This window comes from Drosophila melanogaster, chromosome 2R, assembly GCF_000001215.4.
Source record: "Drosophila melanogaster chromosome 2R".
NCBI lineage: Eukaryota > Metazoa > Arthropoda > Insecta > Diptera > Drosophilidae > Drosophila > Drosophila melanogaster.
In genome coordinates this window covers 12,537,048-12,559,268 of record NT_033778.4, presented here as the reverse complement: position 1 = coordinate 12,559,268, position 22,221 = coordinate 12,537,048, and the positions used below count along the sequence as shown (strand labels likewise).

At 41.9% G+C, this 22,221-nt stretch overlaps 2 protein-coding genes across 4 annotated transcripts in view; both read right to left on the bottom strand.

Moving 5' to 3' along the window:
• Positions 1-22,221, bottom strand: part of fra (frazzled) — a 35,132-nt gene that overhangs the window by 4,916 nt on the left and 7,995 nt on the right. Inside the window, exons 2-3 of one of the 3 annotated variants that reach the window (NM_078992.3) lie at positions 1,494-2,696; positions 191-851 (exon numbers count right to left, since the gene is read on the bottom strand). In NM_078992.3, coding sequence (NP_523716.2) covers positions 191-851; positions 1,494-2,696 — 1,864 coding nt within the window. The remainder of the gene's footprint in view (positions 1-190; positions 852-1,493; positions 2,697-22,221) is intronic. The other 2 variants (NM_001299424.1, NM_165913.2) reach the window with 2 other exon arrangements.
• CG33752 (uncharacterized protein) lies at positions 12,968-13,580 on the bottom strand (the record flags this gene model as incomplete). The annotated part of the gene is made up of 2 exons (NM_001032238.1): positions 12,968-13,129; positions 13,185-13,580. The coding sequence occupies 2 exons, from the start codon at positions 13,578-13,580 to the stop codon at positions 12,968-12,970; spliced, it is 558 nt and encodes a 185-aa protein (NP_001027409.1).

The following is a 22,221-nucleotide window of genomic DNA, read 5'->3' as shown; positions in this document are numbered from 1 at the left end:
AAATGGCCACAGGATGGAATCCAGACAGAAAGTTAGATTCAATCGAATGCAAAATCATTTCCGCTTCACTGAGGAGATGAAGTCATTAGGCAATGGGCTAACTATGCAAACAGGGTTAATCTCTGCTAATTGCTGACTAATGGAGCGGATGGCAATTATGTGGGTAATGCGATGATTTCCCGCCACTCACCTCTCGCTGTTGTTCATCTTGTAGTAGACCGTGTAGTAGACTACATCGCCGGCATTTTGGAGTGGTTCCACCCAGCTGAGGGTCACGAATCGGGACTTCACTATCTGCGCCACCAGATCGCGCGGCTGGCTGGGCAATCGGGCCTGGAGTCCGCTGTCCAACGGCTTGCCACCTGGATGCGGAACACTCGGATCCTGTTCGGGGGAGTCTGGGGAAGCAGGGGATTGTTTTTGCTGTTGGGATTTCTTGCTCTTGGACTGCTGCCAGGAGTCCAGTATTTTATGTGCGTCCTCGCCCTGTTTGTAGGCCTCCAGGAGAGCCTCCTTAGCTGGATCGTCCTCGTCATAGTCGTCGTCATCGTCCTCGTAACTCTTCGATTGGTTGTCCAGCGGCAAAGCACTTCCCGCGTTTAGGATATTGAATCTGCGGTCGTTGAGCGGTTGCTCAAATTTGGGAAGCTTTCCGGATGGGATCCTTAGTCGAGTCGTACCGCTGTCATTGTCGTCTAGGTCATCGTCCTCGTCCGGAAAGGGAAAACTCCCGCCGGACTTGGTTCGCAGCTGCTCACCCGAATTGAAGGGTTTGCGACGCTTGGTCAGATTGTCAAAGGTCTGAAGGGATTTGGTGGAGTGGCCTTGGGATTTTCGTTTTTTGATTTTCACTTTGGGAGTGGGATTTGTTGGTGGTTGGATGGTTGTGATTGGGGTGATATTAAATGGAAATGAGGCGTGGAAAAAGGAAATAAAAGAACAAACGAAATAAACAATAAGTTAATAAATTATATTCGAAATTAATAAAATTCATTTCATGTGGTTAAATATTGATAATGTGTACTGAAATCTCTCTTGTGTGCTCAATCAATAATTTATTCACTTCACTTAAGCCGATTGACTGTTTGAGTTGTTTAAATCTATTTAAATTATGTGTGCATTCAAATTGCTAAATGGTAAGCAAGTTTAATACTTTCAGAACTTAAAGTACAAGACTTAATTGGTAACTGCTACAATTGTTAAGAACACACACAATAGAGATTTCCATATTTTAAGATCAAATAATCTGAGTAATTTAATTTATCACTATACAAACAATACACACATAGAAGCATAGGAAATTATTTTACAAAAGCAGGATGAATGAAAGGATATTTGTACAACAAAGTGAGACAGGGGAAGTTTGGGTTTTCGGCTTTGAATTTCGTTGGGTCAATTTACAGGCCTACAAGAGGCGCCAATTGTTTAAGCTGCACAAATACTGGACACCGAGCTAGTTCTACTTTGAATACATCTCCAGATAGTCCACTCACCTCCTTGCGGAACAACTCGCAGACGAGCTGCAGCATGAACACTGCCAGCGGCATTGGTGCCCACGCACTGGAACATTCCAGCGTCGGAGTTGAGAAGTCCGAGGATCTTCAGATTGTGACCATCCACCAGTTGCATGTAGTCATTGGGCGTTATGAGATCTCCGTTCTTAAGCCACCTTATTACGGGCTTTGGCTTTCCCCAGATATCGCACTTCAATTCCGGTTCGTCCTTCTCGTGGGCAGTGGTATCCTTGGGCGCCTTAATGAACTTAGGTGGTTCCTGTACCTGCACCGTGGCCTGAGCATCAAGAGAATCCACCGTATTGCTGGCCCGGCACTGGTAGTTCCCTGAATCAATGTCCTCGGCACTGGAGATTTGCAGTGAACCCGTTCCAACGATGGAAAAGCGTGAGTCCAGGTCGTTAAAATCCAGATCCATGCCATTTCGCAGCCACTTAATCTGCGGCTTTGGCACTCCGTTGGCCACACAGTCCAGGGTGACGGTGTCGCCCTCTCTCACGGTTTTGGGCGAAGGTCCCACAAGGAACGATGGTGCCACTGAGTTCTCGGCACCCGGATCACTGGGTTTCTTAATGTTCAAGTTCGTTTTGCTGCTTAGCCGGGAGGAACTGCCCGAAGTCACGTTGCACTGATAGGATCCGCGATCCGATGGACCCACTTCGTCGATCTCCAGCGCTCCGTTGGGCAGCACCACCATGCGCAGTTTGTCCAGGGGCAGTGGCAGGTCATCCTTGAGCCACTGTACCGAATGCTTAACGCCCTCCTGCCAGTTGGCTTCGCCCAGCATGCAACGGAAGTAGGCCGTCTGACCTGGCAGCAGGTAGGTTTCCAGGAAGTCCTGATTCAGATCTGGCTGTCGGACAATGGCCACCAGTGCGGGTCGACTGAGTATGCTGCCCACGCCCTCGGCAGTCAACAGGCATTGGTAGGCTCCCGTCAGTCCACGGTTCTCCTCAACGGAGCTAATGTACAGTGATCCATTCTTCAGCTGAGTGCGGAACGTATCGCCCACGATGACCAGGTCCTGCCCATCAGGTCCTCGCCACCGGATGCTCACTGAGCTGGGTAAGTTGGACTTGCTCTTGCCTCCACGTCCAATGGATGCAGTGCCTGCACACTGGAGCAGCACCGAGTGGCCCTCGGGCACCACGGCATCCTGGGGCTCCAAGGTGAACGAAAGAGCTGTACAAAAAAAAAAAATGTACAAAGTGGTTGATATTAATGCACTGCAAAAAATAAAAATGCTATATATATAATAAAAGGCATAAATGTATGCTTCTTTAATATAATTTATGGGATTATGTATAGATACGTTTTTTTAATAGACAAAATTTTATATAGATTTACTGAGGAAGATTAAATATATTCTTTGTACACTTGGGAATTCAAATTTCTTTGGATGATGCAGTCCTAGAACTTTTATATATCTATTTCTTTGCAATCTTACACAATCCCTTATGGAACTTGAATACTATTGTGACTTTTTCCAAGTGGGGTTGGCACAGTCGAATGGGGGGTTTGCGCTGCGGCTCAAGTCGGACGCCCCCAGTTTACCGGAGTGTGCCTCCACTCGAGGAACGGCAGCTTCTGCAATCTGTCAACTTGTAAACATGGTTGAATAATTGAGGCTACAAAGGCCAACTCTCTCTCGAAGGCATGCAGCGGCAAAGGCAGGGGCAGAGTCGGAAGAAATTGCAAAGGGGTCGCCGGAGGCACGCAAATATTTGCATTTCCACTTTGCCTGGGCTCGACGGGCTGGAGGACTAACTGAATGCACCGGGGCACCGGAGGATGTAAGGGTGGCAGGACCTGCCAATGAATAACCCAACATTCCTGAAAGAAAAATCGGGTAATGCAGGGGGCCTGTTGCCCTGATATCCTCAAAGGCTTAGATGCCAAGGATAAAGGTGATACAGACAGACGGTCTTCAAGTGCTGAGACTTTTAGCCATTAAAAGCTTAGATTATTAGCCAAAAACTGGCATTCAAAAGTTATTATGCACTCATTGAGAATTTTGCAATGTTTAAACTGGATTTTAAACACACACTTTCGAGCTTTAATCTTTTTTAGATGATTTATAAAATGAATGCTACCTGCCTAGACAGACATTTTCAGAGTCATCACTGGACGAAATAAATTATATATGAACGATAAGAACAACCTTAATTAGACATCGAGTTTCGACGTTGAGAAGCGTGAGTTAAATGTCGCTGGAATGATGACTTAATTTACGAGATTTATTCAGCTGTACAAACTGAAAACGCTTGCGTCATGAATTACACATTACATTTCATTGCAATTCAGCGTGCGAGGACTCAGGCAGGACACTGTGCACTTAGGATCCAGACTGCACCTGCTTTGACTGCTCCGGACTGCTGGACTGTTTCCCCTGCGGATCAGAATCACATTTCCATAGTCCCGCTGACCGCTCGTGAACTTAGCCGCTTTTGGCCAGGAATTTCACAAAAGTATGCCTGCCATTTATTTGCTCTGTTTCCGCCCCATTCCTGCCTGCAATTCTGAGCCAAAGTTGAAACAAAGTTATGCGAACCCTGTGCAGTGGGTTTCGGTTTCCATATTAACTCGACTCAACTCTATTAGGGTAAACTACTTAACGATCCTGGTGCTGCCACCACTCCACTCCAATCCTCGACAGCTCTGCTCACCGCGTTCCTTGTATTTCACATTTTATTCGAGTATTTCAGACTCAACGTGTGGCTTTTATGGTTATTGCTTTTGGACTCTTGGTCTGATGGAGCCGAACCTCAACTCTTTTTATTTACTTGCACATTTCACTTGATGAAATTCTCTTTTTCCCCCGTTTTCCCTTCGAATTGCCAGCTTTTGTTTATGGCCAACTTTTAGGAGCTGTTAAGACAAACATGCAGGCATAAAGACATGAAATGGATGCGTAATTGATCTATATAATTTACTGTATATACCCTGTATTATATACCCCTTTTTAACCCCCGTCAACTGTCAAGGTGAACTGAACTGCATGAAATCTTGAATTCGAGTGAATTCATTTCACAGCCAGCTGCAGTTCAACTGCTACCTGTACTTTTCAACCCTTTTGTTCTCACTTTTTTTTTTTTTTAATGCAACTCAATTTCGAGAAACAGACCCGCATTTTTGGACACGGGGTTGCAATATATTTCAGAAATTTTAATGCTTATTAAACAATTATAAAGTGGAAAGGAGAATGTGTGGTTCTAAATCAAATGGAGACATCTAGCTACTATTCGATTTTTATGGCTTCTTCGCAGCAGCAGGGAGCTGAATCCAATTAAAAACTTTATTGCTCGAATTGATTTTTATTGTACGCCTCTTTGGCAGCAGATAAATAGAGAAAGGGAGATACAATTTCGAAAGTCGGAGGGGAAAAGAGGCTATCGCTGCTCCCAAAAAATTGTGTCAATTGGTTTTATTTCCCTCTTTCGTTTTCGCTTTTTTTTTAGTGCCGACTTTCCATACATTTTTCCATTTCTCGTTATCTATTGGACGCTTTTAATTATGAGTGTGGGGGCGGGGAAGTGCCACGCCCCGTGCACTCACACCACAATACATGCTCGAAAAAATCCATAATTAATAAATTAAACCAATTATATACAAAAGACTCGATTTGAAGTGGCATTTCATTAAACTGCAATTGCGAAGAGAAATTAATTTGCATTTTGCGTTGGTGAACGAGTTCAATTAATTATGGAGTTGCGGATTTATGTGCATTACCATTATTATAATTATTCTGCACTTGAAAATCGTCACTCAGTGCGGCTCAAACAAAAGATAATTCCACAACTTTTATGCAAATGCAAGTTTCGTGAGCCCTTGGAAGCTTAGGAAGTGCATATTATTATTTCAGGGTACTTTTGTGTAAACCTTTACCTTATGCATTTTTGCCAAACTGTTGTTGGCCTTTGTCTGCTGAAACAAAACAAAAAACGGCAACAGGAAACGAACCCTTTTTACATTATTTGAAAAACTCCCCCAACTCAAAAACGCCCCACCTCAAAGTTTTCACCGGCTTTTTCATCGTGAAAATCCTTTTTTTGCGGCTGGCAAATTAAAGTAAACACAAAAAAAAAAAAGGAAAACAGCAAGTTAAAGATGGAAAAAAAAGAGTTGATTTGCTTTAATTGAGCAAACATATTGTACAAATTTTGTTTTTCAATTGAGTTTGCCATTTCCGTAATTATGCTGGACGCGTTCATTGAATCAAATTAAACAATTATATTTCAGTCAGATTTGTGCGTTCGTTTTCCTAGAAATTCCACTTTAAAAAATTGGAGCTCTTCGTCCGAAGATGGAAAAATGGCTTAATTGAGTTTAATTGTTGCACCGGACCCACAAAATCAACTCGACAAGTCACGCAGCAGGCATTTACATAAGATTAACGACAATCAACGGAAAAAGAAGAGGGAAAATTTTGAAAATTTAAAAATGAATTTGATGCACTTTGTAGCTGTTTGCCGTCGTTTTGAGTGAAAAAGTGATCCGCATCCGTGGACGCAGAAAGCGAGGGAGAGACTACCGACTGGCTATCGGTACATGAATATTTATGATGCTCCAATGAATTAGCATATTTTACGATTTTCGTTTACAGACGATAAAGCCCAAGGATGGAGCAGTGCTGGCTTTGATGGCGACAGTCTCTCCAGCTCCTTTAAACTAAAGTATAAACACAACTCGCTTTTGCCGTATGCAAATTGCAGTTTGTTGGTCGATAAAAAATTAGCAGTTCGGTGGTGAGGACTTTGTAAACATCGGTCTAGTGAAAAATGCCTGACCAGGAAAGACATGACAGTTTTGTGCAAGGTGAGGAAAAATTAGATACACTGAAAGGAAACTCAGCTTTCCACGCCAAATATCACTTTTATAAGCTTTTCTCTTAATATTATAACTTTTTTAGACGCATCTTCCATTTCTTTAGAGTTCGAAACCAAATCAACAGGCTGCTGTTCGCCTGGGAAAATCATCTATTTAGCTTTCAGTACATTCACATGATTTCCAATCAAACAGCAGAGCCAGCGGAGAAGCCAATCAAATTAGCATATGGCCAAAAGGGGAGAAAACTCCCTAAAAAGGAGCCAAGAGCACGCAAGAGAAGCGCACAATTAGCCAGAAATTTCCATTTGCCAGTCAGGCGATTCCCGGGCAAACAGAAAATATTTGAAGAGACAAACAAAATGAGCAAAAATGTTCGCATATCTGCGGACCACGATCGCAGCGACAGAGGGGAGGCCATTAGAGCCAACTAATGGTAGCACCTTTTAAGGTTAAATTGGGCAGGCCGAGGCTCCAAACTGGCCACCTTATCGCTGGCCAAATTTATGCACAGCTCGCAAACTAAGGGTTAAATGTGCCAATAAGCCAGATGCGGGCGGGTGTTTGCGAATGACGCAGCTAGCCGGGAACAGAGAAACGAGATGGGATACCGGATAAGGTTAGAGCCGGTCCTAACGAAAAGGTACCCTATATACTCAGTACTTGAAGCAAAAAGTATAATAATTAGGAATATCTTTATAATGACATTCAGAAAACAGCATAAGAATGGCAATAAGAATTCGTTTCGCTAACGAAATTTCTTTGGTGAATTCGTTACTACTCTAAAAACATCTAGCCAACGCCAAAACACAATACCCCTTCTCCACTTTGAAAATCCAGGGTACACTAAGCCGAAAATCGACAACTAAAATCTTTGAGCTTCGCAGCAGTTGGCCGCATTTGCATTTTGTGCCCCACTATCGAAATGCGCATCGCACGCTCACGCGACTCGAAAAATGGCCACAGGCTGCACTCGCCACTGCAGCAGCGCCTAAAGTCGCAACTGCAACTGCAACTGCAGCAGTTGCAGCAACATCGACTTCGGGCGCAGAGCTGGGCATCCGTCCGCCATCGATTGGCTTGCCAATGTTGATTTTCCGTTTGGTTAGTTCACCTCCAAACTCCAGACCGCCCCCCCCCTCCTCTTCAAAACAAAAAAAAGGAAATGCGCCCGCAAAATAAGAAGGAAAACGCAAATGTATGCACAAAAAAAAATGCAGAAAAGGAAAGAGTAAGGGAAGAAGAAAAATAAATAAAATTGCTGCGAACGGAAACTGCATCGCCAACGACTGCATTGACCCCTTTTCCACCCACGTGCGTGTGAATTCGCCATGGAGGCAGTTCCTCCTTCCTTTCACTCAACTCCCCACCATCACTTGCTGGGTATTTTATTGCAGGAGTTCCCCCGAAGGAAAAACGAAAGAAAATCGCATTGCTCACGTTGGCCAAAGTGCAAAATGCGCAGGGGAAATGAAAGCAAAAAAAATTAAACCAAATTGGATGAATATTTAATTGGCCAGCGAGGATCGCACAGGGAGAAGAGATTAAAGTGTATAACACTCGGAATAATAATGCATCCCAAAAGAGGGTTAGGTAAGTTTCCACATGCATTCGATTTAGGTAAAAGGTTAAGTGATAAAATAGGGTCTAATAAATTTTAATCAATCATGAAACAACAGCTAAGAGAACTGAATAATAAGATGTATTCAACTATCTGAAACTACGAAGAACGTTCTTATAGATATTTTGTATAAATTCTTTAGCTATTCATTGTGATAACTTTGTTAACTTGTAAATTTAGCTCACATTTGCTTAAAGTTAGGCGGCTGAACACACAATTTTCTCTTTCGATCATAAACCAATTCCCACCTAACCACAGTTTTCCGCTCGATTGACTGTCACTTTCTTCGTTTTGATTAACACCTTATGCGACACTTTTCTCTCGGTCCACTAACTAAGCCACAAAATGGCAAGACCAAAGAGGGATAGAGAAAAAAATTAAGTGAAAAGCTGCCCAGAGGCTGGAAACCTTTTATGTTGAGTGGCGGTGTGTTAAAAAAATAAAATGTCAGACAGACAGACATCAGACAGACGGATGAGAAACGAGGGCCGTGACTTTGAAGAGCAACAGAGATTCAAATTCAAAAGCTACAGGATAAAGTTGAAGCCGCAATGCCGCATCCTGAATCCCATTTTCGCCAACAACCAGGCAACCAAACGTTGTACATAGGTCCGAAAAGCTGCACAAATATAATTATAAACGTCTGCTCGGCCATTAGGTTCTGCGTTGGAAGGCCACCCACCTCTGCACAACGAATGCCGAAACACCCCCCCCCCCCACCATTTTCTGCTCCAATTTGGCTCGGGGCGTGGCATTACACCCCCTCCCAACCACGCCGAGACCATGTTTCCCCATTAGATGGGTCTAAATTTAGTCTGGTCTGTCTGGGCAGGTTCATGGAAATTGTCGCATCAAGTGAAAACATCAATGGAGATTTTGAATGGAGTGGGGGAGCAGAGAGTAGCAGCTTTGATTTTGATTCAATTTTTTATCTGCATGGCGCTTGACATTTCATGCCATTTCAGTTCAATGGCCAGGCAAAAGGCAATCAAATTGATGACTTTACTTTTCACCCCGTTGCGAACCCCGGTTTCTGTGGCTACATTTCAATTATGCTAATTACAAGCAGCCATCAAACACCTAATGGCGATGGAGCGAGCAGGATTTATGTATGTAAGTCCAACCCCAATTTATCCCATTCCACCTCAGACTGTCTCTTTGGCGCTTTGTCATTGAGCTATTGCGGTTTGGCTGCTAATTTATGGGCTTGCAGTGAACCCATTCCATAAACCCCAAGAGCGTTACTCCTCCATTTGTAAATAAAACATAGCGTTCTGGGCCTGGAGTAAAGTAGTTTCTTCCCCTTCCAGGTTGTAAACATGCCGTACACACAAAAGATTCCCACCTTCCCTTTTTTTTGCCCCTGAAATTCTGCGCAAAACTACAGAGAAGAAAGGAACAGACAGGAGATTTGCGCCTTTTGTCCTGGAAATGAAGTACTCAAATTACAAGCAAAGTGTGTGTGTGTGTGTATGCCATAAAGCTGTCTGCAGCAATCCGATAATCATCTAAGGGCTTCCTCCACTTCATTTCGGAACAACAAATTTTATTATGCAGAAGAGATTTCTTTTCCTTTCAGGCTCCCGTCTTTTTTTTTACCCCTACATTGCGTGTGAAGCGCCGCCACAAAATAGGATATGTTGTAGATGGCTAGATATGGGTGGGCATTAAAAATAAACTATTCCTTATTGTTCCTGCTCCTTGGCAGCAAAAGTGCCGCAGGCTGTGAAAGCCTCCTCACAAAAGACTCGCTATGCAAACACACAAAAAACCAGTGACGATGACAGCAACTCTGTTGCAGGTTCCCAAGAAATATACCATCTTCTCTGCAGCTAATTTGCTGCTGGCTATAATAATGCTTAAGCCAAGTAATAAACGATGACTTTTTTGCCGGCGTTTGGCAAGCAAAATCTTGGCTTGACTTTTGTTTACTTGTTGGAGGTGAAAACGAGGAGCCGTTCGTTCGCTCCATCTCGAATCATTCTTCAAGTTAATTAAAGTTTTATCAAGCCAAGAGGTAGGCACGCAGACTTCTGGAGGCATTTCCTGGAATGCAGTCATCGTTCTCTGTGCTATGCCTCAAAAACTTCATGTTTTATTCAATTTAAACTGTTGCTTTTGTTGTTCTCGACTGTGTGTAACTAGCCAAAGTCTTGCATTCGCAAGATGGCTTTCAAATGCATTTCGTCTCAAATGCTGCTGGGAGTTGGCCCAAGTTATATCATCGTCATCATCATCATCTTCATCGTAATTATGGCCATCATGGAATTCAGGTTGTGTCATTCCACATTTACTCGTTACCGTCTTCGATTTCAATCAATGTGCAGCAGCTTATTGAGATCTTTCCATCTCTTTCCCTTCTCATTTTCCTTTCAGCGCACGGCTTTTGTTTTCCCTAACCTGCGAGTTTTTCCAAAGCAGCGACTACAACAAAAGAAAATTCATTGAATGGAGAGTACAGAGTTAAGCCTTCAGCAGTTTATGACGCGTCAGATTCAATGAGTTCGTGCCTCAATGGATCCCTTCTTCTTCTTCCATGATGGCGATGATGATGATGATGATGATAGCGTTGCAGCTGCTGTCGAGTGGAGATTAAATGGAAAATCGTTCGGAAAATGTATGTGTTTAACTAGCAGGATCAAGTTCACTCGACTCGCAGCTTAACTAAGCTTTCCATAGCAATAAACCTAAGGTTTCCACGTTTTCAAAGAGTTTTTTCTCATATAAGTGGCAAAGTTTAAACCTCAAATGCAAGACTTTTTTTTCTGAAAGTTATTACAGCTGAAAAGCATGTGCCGTTTAGTTTCATACCTGTAATGAAAAGAGAACGAAATACAAATCAATTAGTAATTGATACACATGCATAAAATTAATTGGAAATTAATGTAATATGGGCAGCATAACCTCGATTCCTAAATGTTAACGACTTTCCCCAACCACCAGTTACATGGAATCGATAAACGGTGTTCGATTACATGCACGATAAGATATGATATATGTAGCATATACAGTATGTGGCATATGAAGACCACACAGCACTTGGGGTCGGTACAAAAGCTCCATGTTGATAACTCTACCTTATCGATGTGTGTCAAAGAGCGCGGTCTGTCATTGGAAATTATAAATCAATTTCCAGGCATTCAGCGCCGATCGTCTGTGATAAGATTGCCGGCAAGGGAAAAGGTCGGATCAGTGGGCTTTAGCATAATGACGAAATGTGGCAGCCGCAAGGAAAGGGCAACTTAAGCGGCTTACCCCGAGGTTTGACCACGTCTCAAGTTGTCCCCACGAATGGCTGACTACAAATGTATATGTTAGTGCCTTTCTGCTTCTATGTGTGATGTTTTAATTAAGGCAACCGACGACGACGACGACGACGGAGGCGACTGTCCGGTCGGAGCGTCGCCAGTTAGCAGGCACAACTATCGGTCAATAACTTGGCCCAGGCACGCGCCACATACAGTGGAGCCTCAGTGGACTAAACTTTAGATAACGTTTTATAGTATAGTATGATGGGTATTTTAATCTATTTATTATTAAGGCATATTTCACTTCAAATATAAATCATTAGTTAATTGCTTTAAGCCCCTTTTCTAATGAATTGAAAAAGCTTGTAGCTATGTAATTTTATGAGATTTGACTAAAACGAAATTCCACTGTACACCTTCGGTGGTCCGACTATGTGTGTGTGGTGTTTATTTAGGGCTGAGGCCAGAGTCAGCGCATAAAAGAGTTTGCTTGATTGCTGGGCAAACGGAGCCGAAATTGAATTTTACTCGCCATCTAACTGGGCGAATGTTCAATTATTCGAGGACAAACGAGTTTTTTGCATGACCATCGCAAAAGGCCGGAAAGAAATGGGTAATCTTGGGAGCGGCTGCTTCGGTCTGCTCATCCATTCCATTTGCCTGGCACATTTAATTGCAGCAATCAAATGGTTTTTTGGGGCGGTGGCCACCTGGGAAATTTCCTCTGGCGCATACATACATATATCATTTCATTTGCCTTTAATTTGACACATGACGTGGGGGCATTTCGACTTCTTCCTGTTGCTGCCATTTGCAAAATGGCCGCCCTAACTGTTGTTGTCTAACAAAATGGCCGCCTTACGTCTTCCGCTCAACAGCCTGCACACAGAAAAAAAAAAACCCATATACTCACACACCCACCCACCAAGAACCTAGAGTTCATTGGTTTCTGAGCGGCATTTTTCACTTGCTCTGGCAAATGACTTTGGCCACATGCTGGGTCCTGCTCTACACCCACTGACTTCCACATTTTCTCGCATTTTCCCACCGCCCGAGGAAAGTCGCTAAGCTGGGCTAAGTTGAGCGCTTTTCCGCTGCCGGCGTTGCCTTTTCTTTGTCCTTTGGCATCCAGCGACAGGGAGGACGTTCCTTGTTGCGCAGCAAAAACTTTTGCATTATGAAATTGTAAATGTTAGCCAACAGACAATCAGAAAGTAACACTCATCAGCCAGGTGGCTGTAATGTTTTTCTGCTAACAAAAATCTCAGAATTATTTAAGCCAAAGTTTGACTTAACAAGTACCCCACAATCAGATTTGCAGTTTCAGCGAAATTTAGAAATATATTTCTTTTGAAAATGGTCACACTTTTGATTCCAGTGTTACCAACTGTAATAATGAAACAGACTTACTCAAACCCCAAAATTGTTAACTTTTTTAATGCTTGAAACTAGAACGTGTTCAACAGTGTAACTACGCACTTCGGTTGCCTCGAGCTGTCCGAACGTTTTAGAAAAATCGTTTGCAGTTTGCCAAGGAGAAAAACAAACTTTTCACCCCTTAAAACGAATTTTCATCTATATACATATATATTTGGTTTGTGGTATAAGGAATTAAATTCTTATCTTTTGTTCAAAGTTTTCGCACAGCATTTGTTTTATTAACTTATGCTATTTTCATAGCTCGACTTAAGTCTATTTCTCCCTAGCCGAAGACAAACAAATAAATGAAGCTTTTATTGAACCTTTAAATTTCATTTAACTTAATACTTATTTTCCACATTAACGTCAAAATACGTATTAAGGACCACTCTCCACACATCGTCGGTGGCCAATTTAATACTAAACATGTAGTTTCCCGTTGGAAGCGGAATTTTCGCGAACATTGTATCGGTCAAGACAAAGTCCTTTACCAGTATATCATGCTATGAAAAATATAAAAGGATTGCCTTGCTAATAAACGATAATAGTATTTAATACGTATGATTCACTTACGTTGTAAGGACAAGAATGATTGAAATTACTATAGGGCTTCACAGCGGTGTAGAAGTAGTGAAAAATGTTCATAGGATTGGGATGTTTCATATAGTGACAGAAATCAACGGTGACATTGAATAGAAACGGATGGTATCCCGACAACTTCTTATAGACAGTAAAGTTTACACTAATTTTTTTAATAGGAAGCTTTAAGAATTTCATGTACACGCTCTCCGCGATTATACCACGACCCAAAACATTGAGTTTACAAACGGGGAACTCTGCAAACGATTTGTCCAATACTTCACACTTGACATTTGTATGCCGGGTAATACTCTCTCCGTTGATCTCTAAACTCAATGTTATAGTGCAAAACACTCTAATTATTATAAACCTCATGGCAAAAAGAGCACCAACTAAATATTCTAAACTACTCACTATTAGCAACCTATTTTGTGTATCAATCCAATTTCAATGACTTCATGTTATACTATTTTCTAATTTGATTCTAATTGAAAAGTAATTTTTGTCTGCGATTTGAATTATCAGTTGGTTAAATCTCTTCATGCTCACCGTAAGTGTTTTTTAAACTGTTTAATAAACTTTTTTGGCTTCACATTTTAGCCATTTTAGGATTTCCGTGCGGCGAGTATGATTATATGGGATATATATATTTAATACATGGGATTGGATTTTCTATATTAAGTTCAAAATTGAAAAATATTCCCCCGATTAACGTCGTCTAACTCAACCTATCAACATTTGAAGTACTTGTATAAAATTGGCTTCATTACGAAATGTTTGGATTTTGCTACTCATCAGGATCTAGATATATTGTTTCAGTTTCAAAGGGGAAAAATCAGTTTCCCAATCGCGACAGGGTGATTCACTGATGCGATTGCCGGGCGCTGGATTAAAATGCATTTTCCGAGACTCGTAATGATCCGGGCCCTATGCCAATTTTCCATTTGAAGGGTAGTTTTCCTTTTGGACACGTGTGCCACAGCAGTTTGTGTAAATATCCCTTTATTTTATTTTATATTTTTTTTTTTTAGCCTGTTTTTCCATTTCAAGTCTGCTCTATGAACTTATGCATCGCTGCGCTTTGACAAACCATAATCCCCTGGCAGTAAAAATATGGATTTCATTTCATGTTCCATATTTTATGGGCTCACAGCGAAATGAGAACGACGATGGAAATGAGAATGAGAAATAGTTCGCTCCAGTGCTAATGGCCAGTTGTTAAACTTTCAAATTGATCCATGGATTTCACAGTCGGATGCGGCACACATTTTCCTGCCCCTCCTTTGAAGTTGATGTTGTTCTTGAATGCGTAAAAAAGAAATGCAGAGGGCCGCTCCCCGAGTAACGCGTATAAATCGTGGTGTCAAAGAGCGCTGGAGAATATAAATTTATGATTTATCGAAAGCATATGCGCTACCTCCTACAGGAAGTATCCACAGACCAGCGAGACTTTGTAGCGGCGAGTTATTCCCCAATTATTATTAGCATTTTACAATCGCTTCGGGCATGTTTCGAATGGCTCTTTAGCGCACATCGAAGATACCACGCCCCCAAGAAAAAGAAAGTCGAGGAAAACACCGACAGATGTCCCAGCGAACAGATGCCCATATTCCTGGGGGATCTGCCTACAAATCAACTTCACTTTGTCCACATCAAGTGACAAGAATTTCACATAGAAAGTTTACCTCAAGAACCAAAGATGTGTGTGTGTGTGTGTGTATTTATTTCCGCAATTGAATCAAAACTTAGCGGAAGTTGGCAGCTGTTGTTGTAGCTGTCGGAAGCGCTCTCCAAAAATATCCAAAAAATTCAGAAATTATGTGCAGTTTAAGTGCCGCCGACAGATTTTGACACATTGCGGCGAAATGCATATGCTAGATTGTGTCAAGTCATTGCTGCTGCTTTGATTAGAGCCAAAATGTGCAATGTGAAAGTGGTCTCGATTGAGTTGGCCAAGTTGGCTGTGTTGGAAGCGAACACTTCTTTAATTAACATATGCTGCGACGTCCTGTTGTTGTTGTTTTTCTTTTCCAAACAGCTGCTGCGGTCTGCAACTTTTCCCAGGCGGTTTTTGTTGTTTCGGTTACCGTTTATGCTGTCGGTGGTTGTCTAACAAATTAATTTCATATTACCACCGCCCGCTTATGTATGCACAGCAGCGGCCAAAATAGTAGCTACGTTTTCGAAATAACTTGTGCCTTTTATTTATGATTTACAGTGGATTTAAAAATTCGCTGTACAAAAGAGTAGTAAGTAAGAGTAGTTACTCAAAAAAAAACCTCAAAATATAATTGATCTTTCATTTATTTGTATATATTCCATTAACCTCAGCTGTGCGTGAACATAAACTCTGGCATTGCAGTTCATTTGCCACTCGGGTTACATGTGTGCGGGATGGCCGATTGGATGGATCCCATCCTGTGCTATCCCATCGTATCCCAACCTATCCCTCCGTTGGCAGCAGTTCCAATTGAAATTAATGTTTTATGGTTTCTGCAGCGACCGCACACACACACACACACACACACACAGAAACACAATGAATAGGACAGCTGGACATTGGACAAAGGGGGGGAGTAATTTCAACAGTTTTCTGCCTTCTGGTATTTCCACTCGCTTTTCCTAATGCCAATTTGCCATGGAGAGTTTCCTGTGAGTGACAAAAGAAAATGCCAATCCTTGGGTCCGACTTTCTTTTCCCCCTTTTTCCGGGCTTCTTATTTCTTACAGGCTGTCGCCGCGTCTTTGTTTCGCTTTTGGCCATGGCAAATTGGACATTCTTCTTCAAATTTCCTGTTTATGCTCCATAAAATCCATCGAAGCGTTTAATATTGGCAACTTACGTTCGATGGAAATAAAGGAAGCGGCAGGAACAACGCGCCAAGTACGTGGTCTGGGATTCAAATTGGTTTGTTGAGGCATCCACCGTCTATATATATATGTATGTATACTTTATGTAAAATAGGGAGCTGGCGTCTGGCATTGAATTTATTTTCCACAGTCTGAGTGAGTAGATACAACTGCTTGGCTAAATTATGTACCCTATCCAACTTATCTGCCGTGATTTAAGTGAAATGTGAGCGATTTGAAAGCATTTCAATTTATCTTATGCCATAGTTGACAGCTCTAATTTGAAGCGACATTTCCCCAATTTTCAGACAACAGGTAGACATCAATAACTCGAACAACTATCAGTCACAAATGCGAGCTAATTGGTAAGGAAGAAAAATTTCATCAACCTCGACAAAAATGACATTTAGTGAATTTCATATTTATCTAGTATGTTTTTCCCTTTAAAAATAGGTTCGACTGTAGTTTGCGAATAATAATTTGAACTGAAAAGCCTGTCAGGCAAAAGAGAGAGTTGAGTTACCATCATAATCAAAGCTTTTTTTTTTTTGTGTTTTGCATATCAGTGCAAGTGGGTTTGGTTCGGGGGGATTATGCAACTCGTCTGGGGCAGCTGGAAAATGCAGTTGCATTTTTGGGTTGCAGTTGCAGTGGCATTTTGCAGTTGCATCCCACGCACGACTTGGACGACTGGCGCCTGCCCACGTTTAGTCTGTTAATTGAATTTTTCGCCTAACGATATGAGCTTCATAAATAAGCGTGTACAATAATAATAATAATACAAATAATAATATTAATACCAAACGTTGCCCAAAAATGAAACGGGTTTCATTTCGATTTGATCAAATTTATGTCAATTTCAGCAAGTGTTAATTGCACTTGACGTCGATTTATGTGTCGCATTATTTTATCGGGGATAATGACAGCCAACCGCAATAACAAGTGCATACTTAGTGGGGCATTATGGCGTAAAAAAAGGAAGGCTTTTTAAAGTTTAGCTAACCGAAATTCAAATTTAAATTGGCAAATGCAAATTAAGGGGCGCACATTTGGGCGGAATATTTCACAATAAGAGGACATTACATTTTGTTGATTTATATTTGATGAAACCCGAATTCGAAATAAGTAACTGTCAACCGTTTGGTTATTTATCGTTCGATTGAATAATACTATTCTTCATGATTTTGATTGGATTTTGTGTTTTGATTTTAATGTTCCATTTTATTGGTGTAGAGACAAGTCACTCGAAAGCCATAAAAAATTGAAATAGGAATATTGAAATTTCTCCATTTGAAACTTACGTGAGAGCGGGTGGGAAAATGCTTTTTTCCCATTTATCATCATAATTTTCTCATTATCAAATTTATTTTCGTTGCTCTGTGCACTCACCTGCAAAGGAGAATGGAGAAAAGCGAAATGCAATTAATGAATAATGAGTTCTGTAGTTTTTCAAATAAAGCAAAACTTTTAAGCAGCCCATAATTCAAACCGAGTGCGTTCACACCTCCGAACAGACACACACTTTGGCTAACTTAATTTTAAGGGCATAAAAGTTTAATAAATAATTCCCTTACCCCCCCCCCCCCCTTTATTTTTTGTTTGCCCCAAACACCCACACAAAAAACGGGGAGTGCCGAGGGCAGTTCTTGATAAGACAGAGCCAGCTATTTGTGCGTTCCAGTTGGCAACAAATTATGGAAAATGAAAAATGCCATCAAAGCAGCGTAAATCATCTGACTTTGACATGCATTATTATTTACGACCAGGGGGTCGCCCTTAAAAACAAAAGAAAGGGGAAAAACCAAACCTCTTGACTGTTAAGTACAAATCGAGCTGCCGGCCAGGCCATAAAGGTGTATAAAACATTTCAGATAAGTGCGATTGTTTATTCAAATGACAGCGTTTAAATCACATTTAACTGCCTAAATGTTGTGTGGCCCTGTGCTGCTGCATTTAAATAAATATGTACAGCAAATTTCCCCAATACGCATAGTGCGCCCATTATGAATCATCAGCATTCGGCGGCACAAAAAGATGAGCAGGAAAAGCCGGCAGGAACAGGAGCAGGAAAAACCGAAAGCACTTGCCATTTGACTTCTGTCCCCGGTTTCTCGTTTCTGAATTTTATGGCATTTTATTTTAGCTCAACTTCAGACCCATGGAAAACCCCAGGCCCTCTGCCACTTCTCCCGATGTCTCGGCGTTTGGCCCCGTCAAAACAACATTTCTGCGTTGGGCAACCGCAGAGAGTCAAACAAACAACAGATCCAGCGACAACGAATGCACTCAGAGAAAATATCCATAGATAGTGCTGAACATATGGTTTTGTTCAAGCTATTTCTCTCTGCGAAAGAAATGATAAAGCATCAATTTATGTTTACGATCCCTATTAGAAAAGTGTTGATTTTAAACCAATAACACTTTTATCAGCGTAATATATTACTTTAAATTAGTTGATTTGGTTTATTTCCATTTTGAAAACACCAGAAATATGTTTCTTGTGCACGAAATACACTATGGGATATATATAATAAAGTGAAGCTGTTGAGAGCCGCGTTAGATGACGATGACGATGCTCACAGCTTGTGCCGAGGGTTGGGGATCTGGATGAGGGGCAGGGGATGAGCTGGGTGCCAGAAGAGTGCCACAGAACCAGGCTGCGGGAGGATGGACGAATGGATGGATGGACGGATGGCGGGAATGCCCTGTGTGGCAAGCGTCTGTTGCAAAATCGAAAAAATATTGTGCGTTAAGAGGGATGCTCTCTGGCGGACTGGGCCAACACACTACGAACTACCAACAGCTGAGAACGTGCCGTCGTGGTGAGGAAGGGAGGTGTCGGTGGTGGTGGTTGGTGGGCGGAACTGAGAACTGGAGATGGGGTAGGGGGTAGGAAAAATCGATAAATGCCTCGAACATATGAATTATGTGTCTGTGCGCAACACAAACGCCAATCCTTCTCCGATTTCCCACTCCGAGATTCAGCTGCGGTTCTTCATCGGGTTAAGTTCAAGTGGCAGCTCATTGCACTCCGGCCAGAGATACATTTTACAATTTCGCATTTAATTCTCCAGAGCCATTCGCCCGGATTGGGCTTTATGGCCTGGCAGCAATTGGCGCCCACACACGCAGTTGCTATTGCTGTTGTACTTGCTATTGCAAAAGTGGACAACAGTATCTGGCGCCCTGCCCACGATGGCATGGAGCTGCACTGACCGCATTAGATAGGAAAACCCCTCTGGGGTCTGTTGCCTGGTCGCCACCACTTCTGCACTCCTCCACTCCTCCATTTGCCCATTCTGTCCAATGAATGTTTTTGGCAACTCATATGCAAATATGTTGCGAATGGGCGGGGAAACTGGTAACTGGACACTGGGAACAGGTCGAGTGCTGCTGGGTAAATCAATGAATGTGTTTGGACAAGTGGCAGCCTTTGTATCTCCCTGAAACCCTTACGCCCTTCACCGACATCCCTGGGCATTAATCCGTAAGATACGAGTGCTTATACATTTCGCAAGAGTAGTTTAAACTTTATTTCCAATTCATAGCTGGACATAGTGATGGTCTTCGTTCGGTGACAGCAAGTGCCCATTAAATCATATATCTTATGAATAATTCATAAGAGTATATCTTCATCTAAGTTCAAATCAAATTTGATTAAGATAAGACCTAAAACTACATTTTATTATCTCTACAATTTCGACAGATTTCGAACACTATTACTAAACACTTTTCAACTTTTAAGATGATGCAATGTGGGGTAATTTATACATTTAATAACTCAGTTAATTGATCTTCATTAAGTTCGCTTATGCTGCCATATATGTACATAGGGTACCTTCATCAGTGGTCATAATTTTCGTACTCCCATTTTGCAACCGCAAACGGTACGATTTATGCTGTAAACAAACCCCAAGACTTAATTAATATTGATTGGTTCAACGTTGGGGGGAAAATCGTTATCTCGTTTATAAGTTAGGCGGCAGAGAACAGTTGAACTTATAACCCAAAGCTGCTGGAGTTTGCTGGCCACGAAAGCAATTTGGCCCCAACAACTGATAACTTTCATATTTAGAAAGCGTTTCTGGGATGCATTGCATATCCAATTGGTAAACGCTGATACGATTGTCTGCTTGGTCTGGCTGTTAGAAAAAAAAATACATACATATAACCGAAAATCGAAATAAAAACAAGAAAAGCACTGAACAATAAATTTTTCATGCTCAACACAAACGCACCATGTACGTACACATATTTATTTATGACAGCACGCAGGTCGCAGCCACGACTCCAAGTTCGAATCGAAATTGACCCCCGAAAAGTTATCTATAGATCGCCGACGTCTGCGGTTTTCCCCCGCCATTTTCCTACATGTACGAGTTGATAAATGGAAATGAAAATGGGAAATCTAGCGCAACGTCGCGTCGTCCCAGTCGATTTCAATTTCGATTCCAAGCAAAGCCAAGCCGATCCGATCCGATTCCAAGTTCCAAGTTGATGATAAGGCAATCAATAAGGCAAACATAAGGCTCGAGGTTTATTGAACCCCCCTTTTGGACAAATAGGGGAAACCTCCGTCGTATCAGCTGGGCCAAGTGCAATTAAGTCGGTTTTCGTTTATTTTTTTTTTGGATTCATTCGCATTGCAGTTTTGTTTATTTCTTGCTTAATGGTGATTTATGTTGCGGTTCATTGGGTTTGGGTTTAGGCAGAGGCTCGACTTTCGAAGGGCCTAGTAAATTGCCAGTCGAATAGCTCAAATAAGTTTGTTTAGGAATCAGTTACAAACATATTTAGTTATGATAATGCCGTAAATATTTGCGGGCGAATCAGAGGCCCCAGAGAAGTCAGAACCCCAAGTAAGTTACCTGAATGTGGGGAGATGGGCACACACACACACACAGGCACTCACATGCGACTGGGTGTCAAGGAAAATATTTGTAAGACAATATTTACCCACGACTAATGCCACAGATTCGGGGTGGGGGCGGAAAGATTTGGACAAAAATATTTGTGCGTGTCAACAAACCACGATGATGATGGTGCTCCTCTCTGCGCCTCGCCTTCAAATTGATATTCATTCCACGTTCGCCGAAGCGTGACCGATCCCGATCTCTATATAAATGATTTGATTGACATCAATAATTGCATGTACATACATAAATACATTTCCATGCATTTGGCAGATCTTGGTAGTCAGTTGGCTACCGAAAAACTAAATGGGCAATAGTCATCGAATCCGTATCAATTTGCATATGTCTCTAGTGACAACGACGGTGTTTGCATGAAAAATAAACAGAGCTCTGCTGATTGACGTTCAATCCCCTTTCCCCACGCGAAGCATAATTAAACGCATTTGATGTGGCTGTTATTCTGCCTAGAGAATCACCATATAGTTGAAAGGGTGTAGAATATTATTGTACCCATTGAACAAAGTACACATTTCCATAAGTAAAAGTATAGTTACTAGTCAATTTCTTAATATTTAAGATGGTTAGAGGTGCCTGTTAGAAGTGTTGTTTTTTTTTTTTTTTTTTGAGAAATTCCAAGTTAAGTTTCACACTTGTACGAGGTATTAAGAAATCGTTGCTGTGAAAGCCCTGCGGAACACTTTTTCCAATTCCTTCGTCTGGTTTCTGGCTATTCTCTTTCGGATCTCGTCTCATCAATCACGTTTTGGCAGCTCCACATGCTTTCCATCCAGCTCAGCCCGTACGTACGTATGTACATATGTACGTTTGTACTTCCCTCTCTATTCCTGTCTACGTGACTTCCGTCACTTGGCTTGCCCATTTGTCCCGCGAGCTTCCAAGTTCCTATTCCATAGCTTCCCCTCCCGATGATACCACGATACTCAACCTCTTTTCTCTGCGGGAATGGGGACTTCTCCAGCTTCTTCTTGCATTTATCTACTTGGCTGTTGTCATGTCAAACACTCGGCACAAAAGTTCAAGTGCGGGTCCTCCCAGCCGCTTTGGCCGCCCTTTCTCTTCATTTCTCCCGCCAATTTCACGCTTGTCAGGTTGGCGAAAAAGTTTTGCCTCTTTATTTTTTTTTTTTTTTTTGCAACGTTACCTGGCGCCAACAGCCCACAACGCCAGGAGTGTGAAACATCAGTTGAGTGTCGCAGGCAACACAAAAGCTCATTTGTTCGACGAAAGTAAAA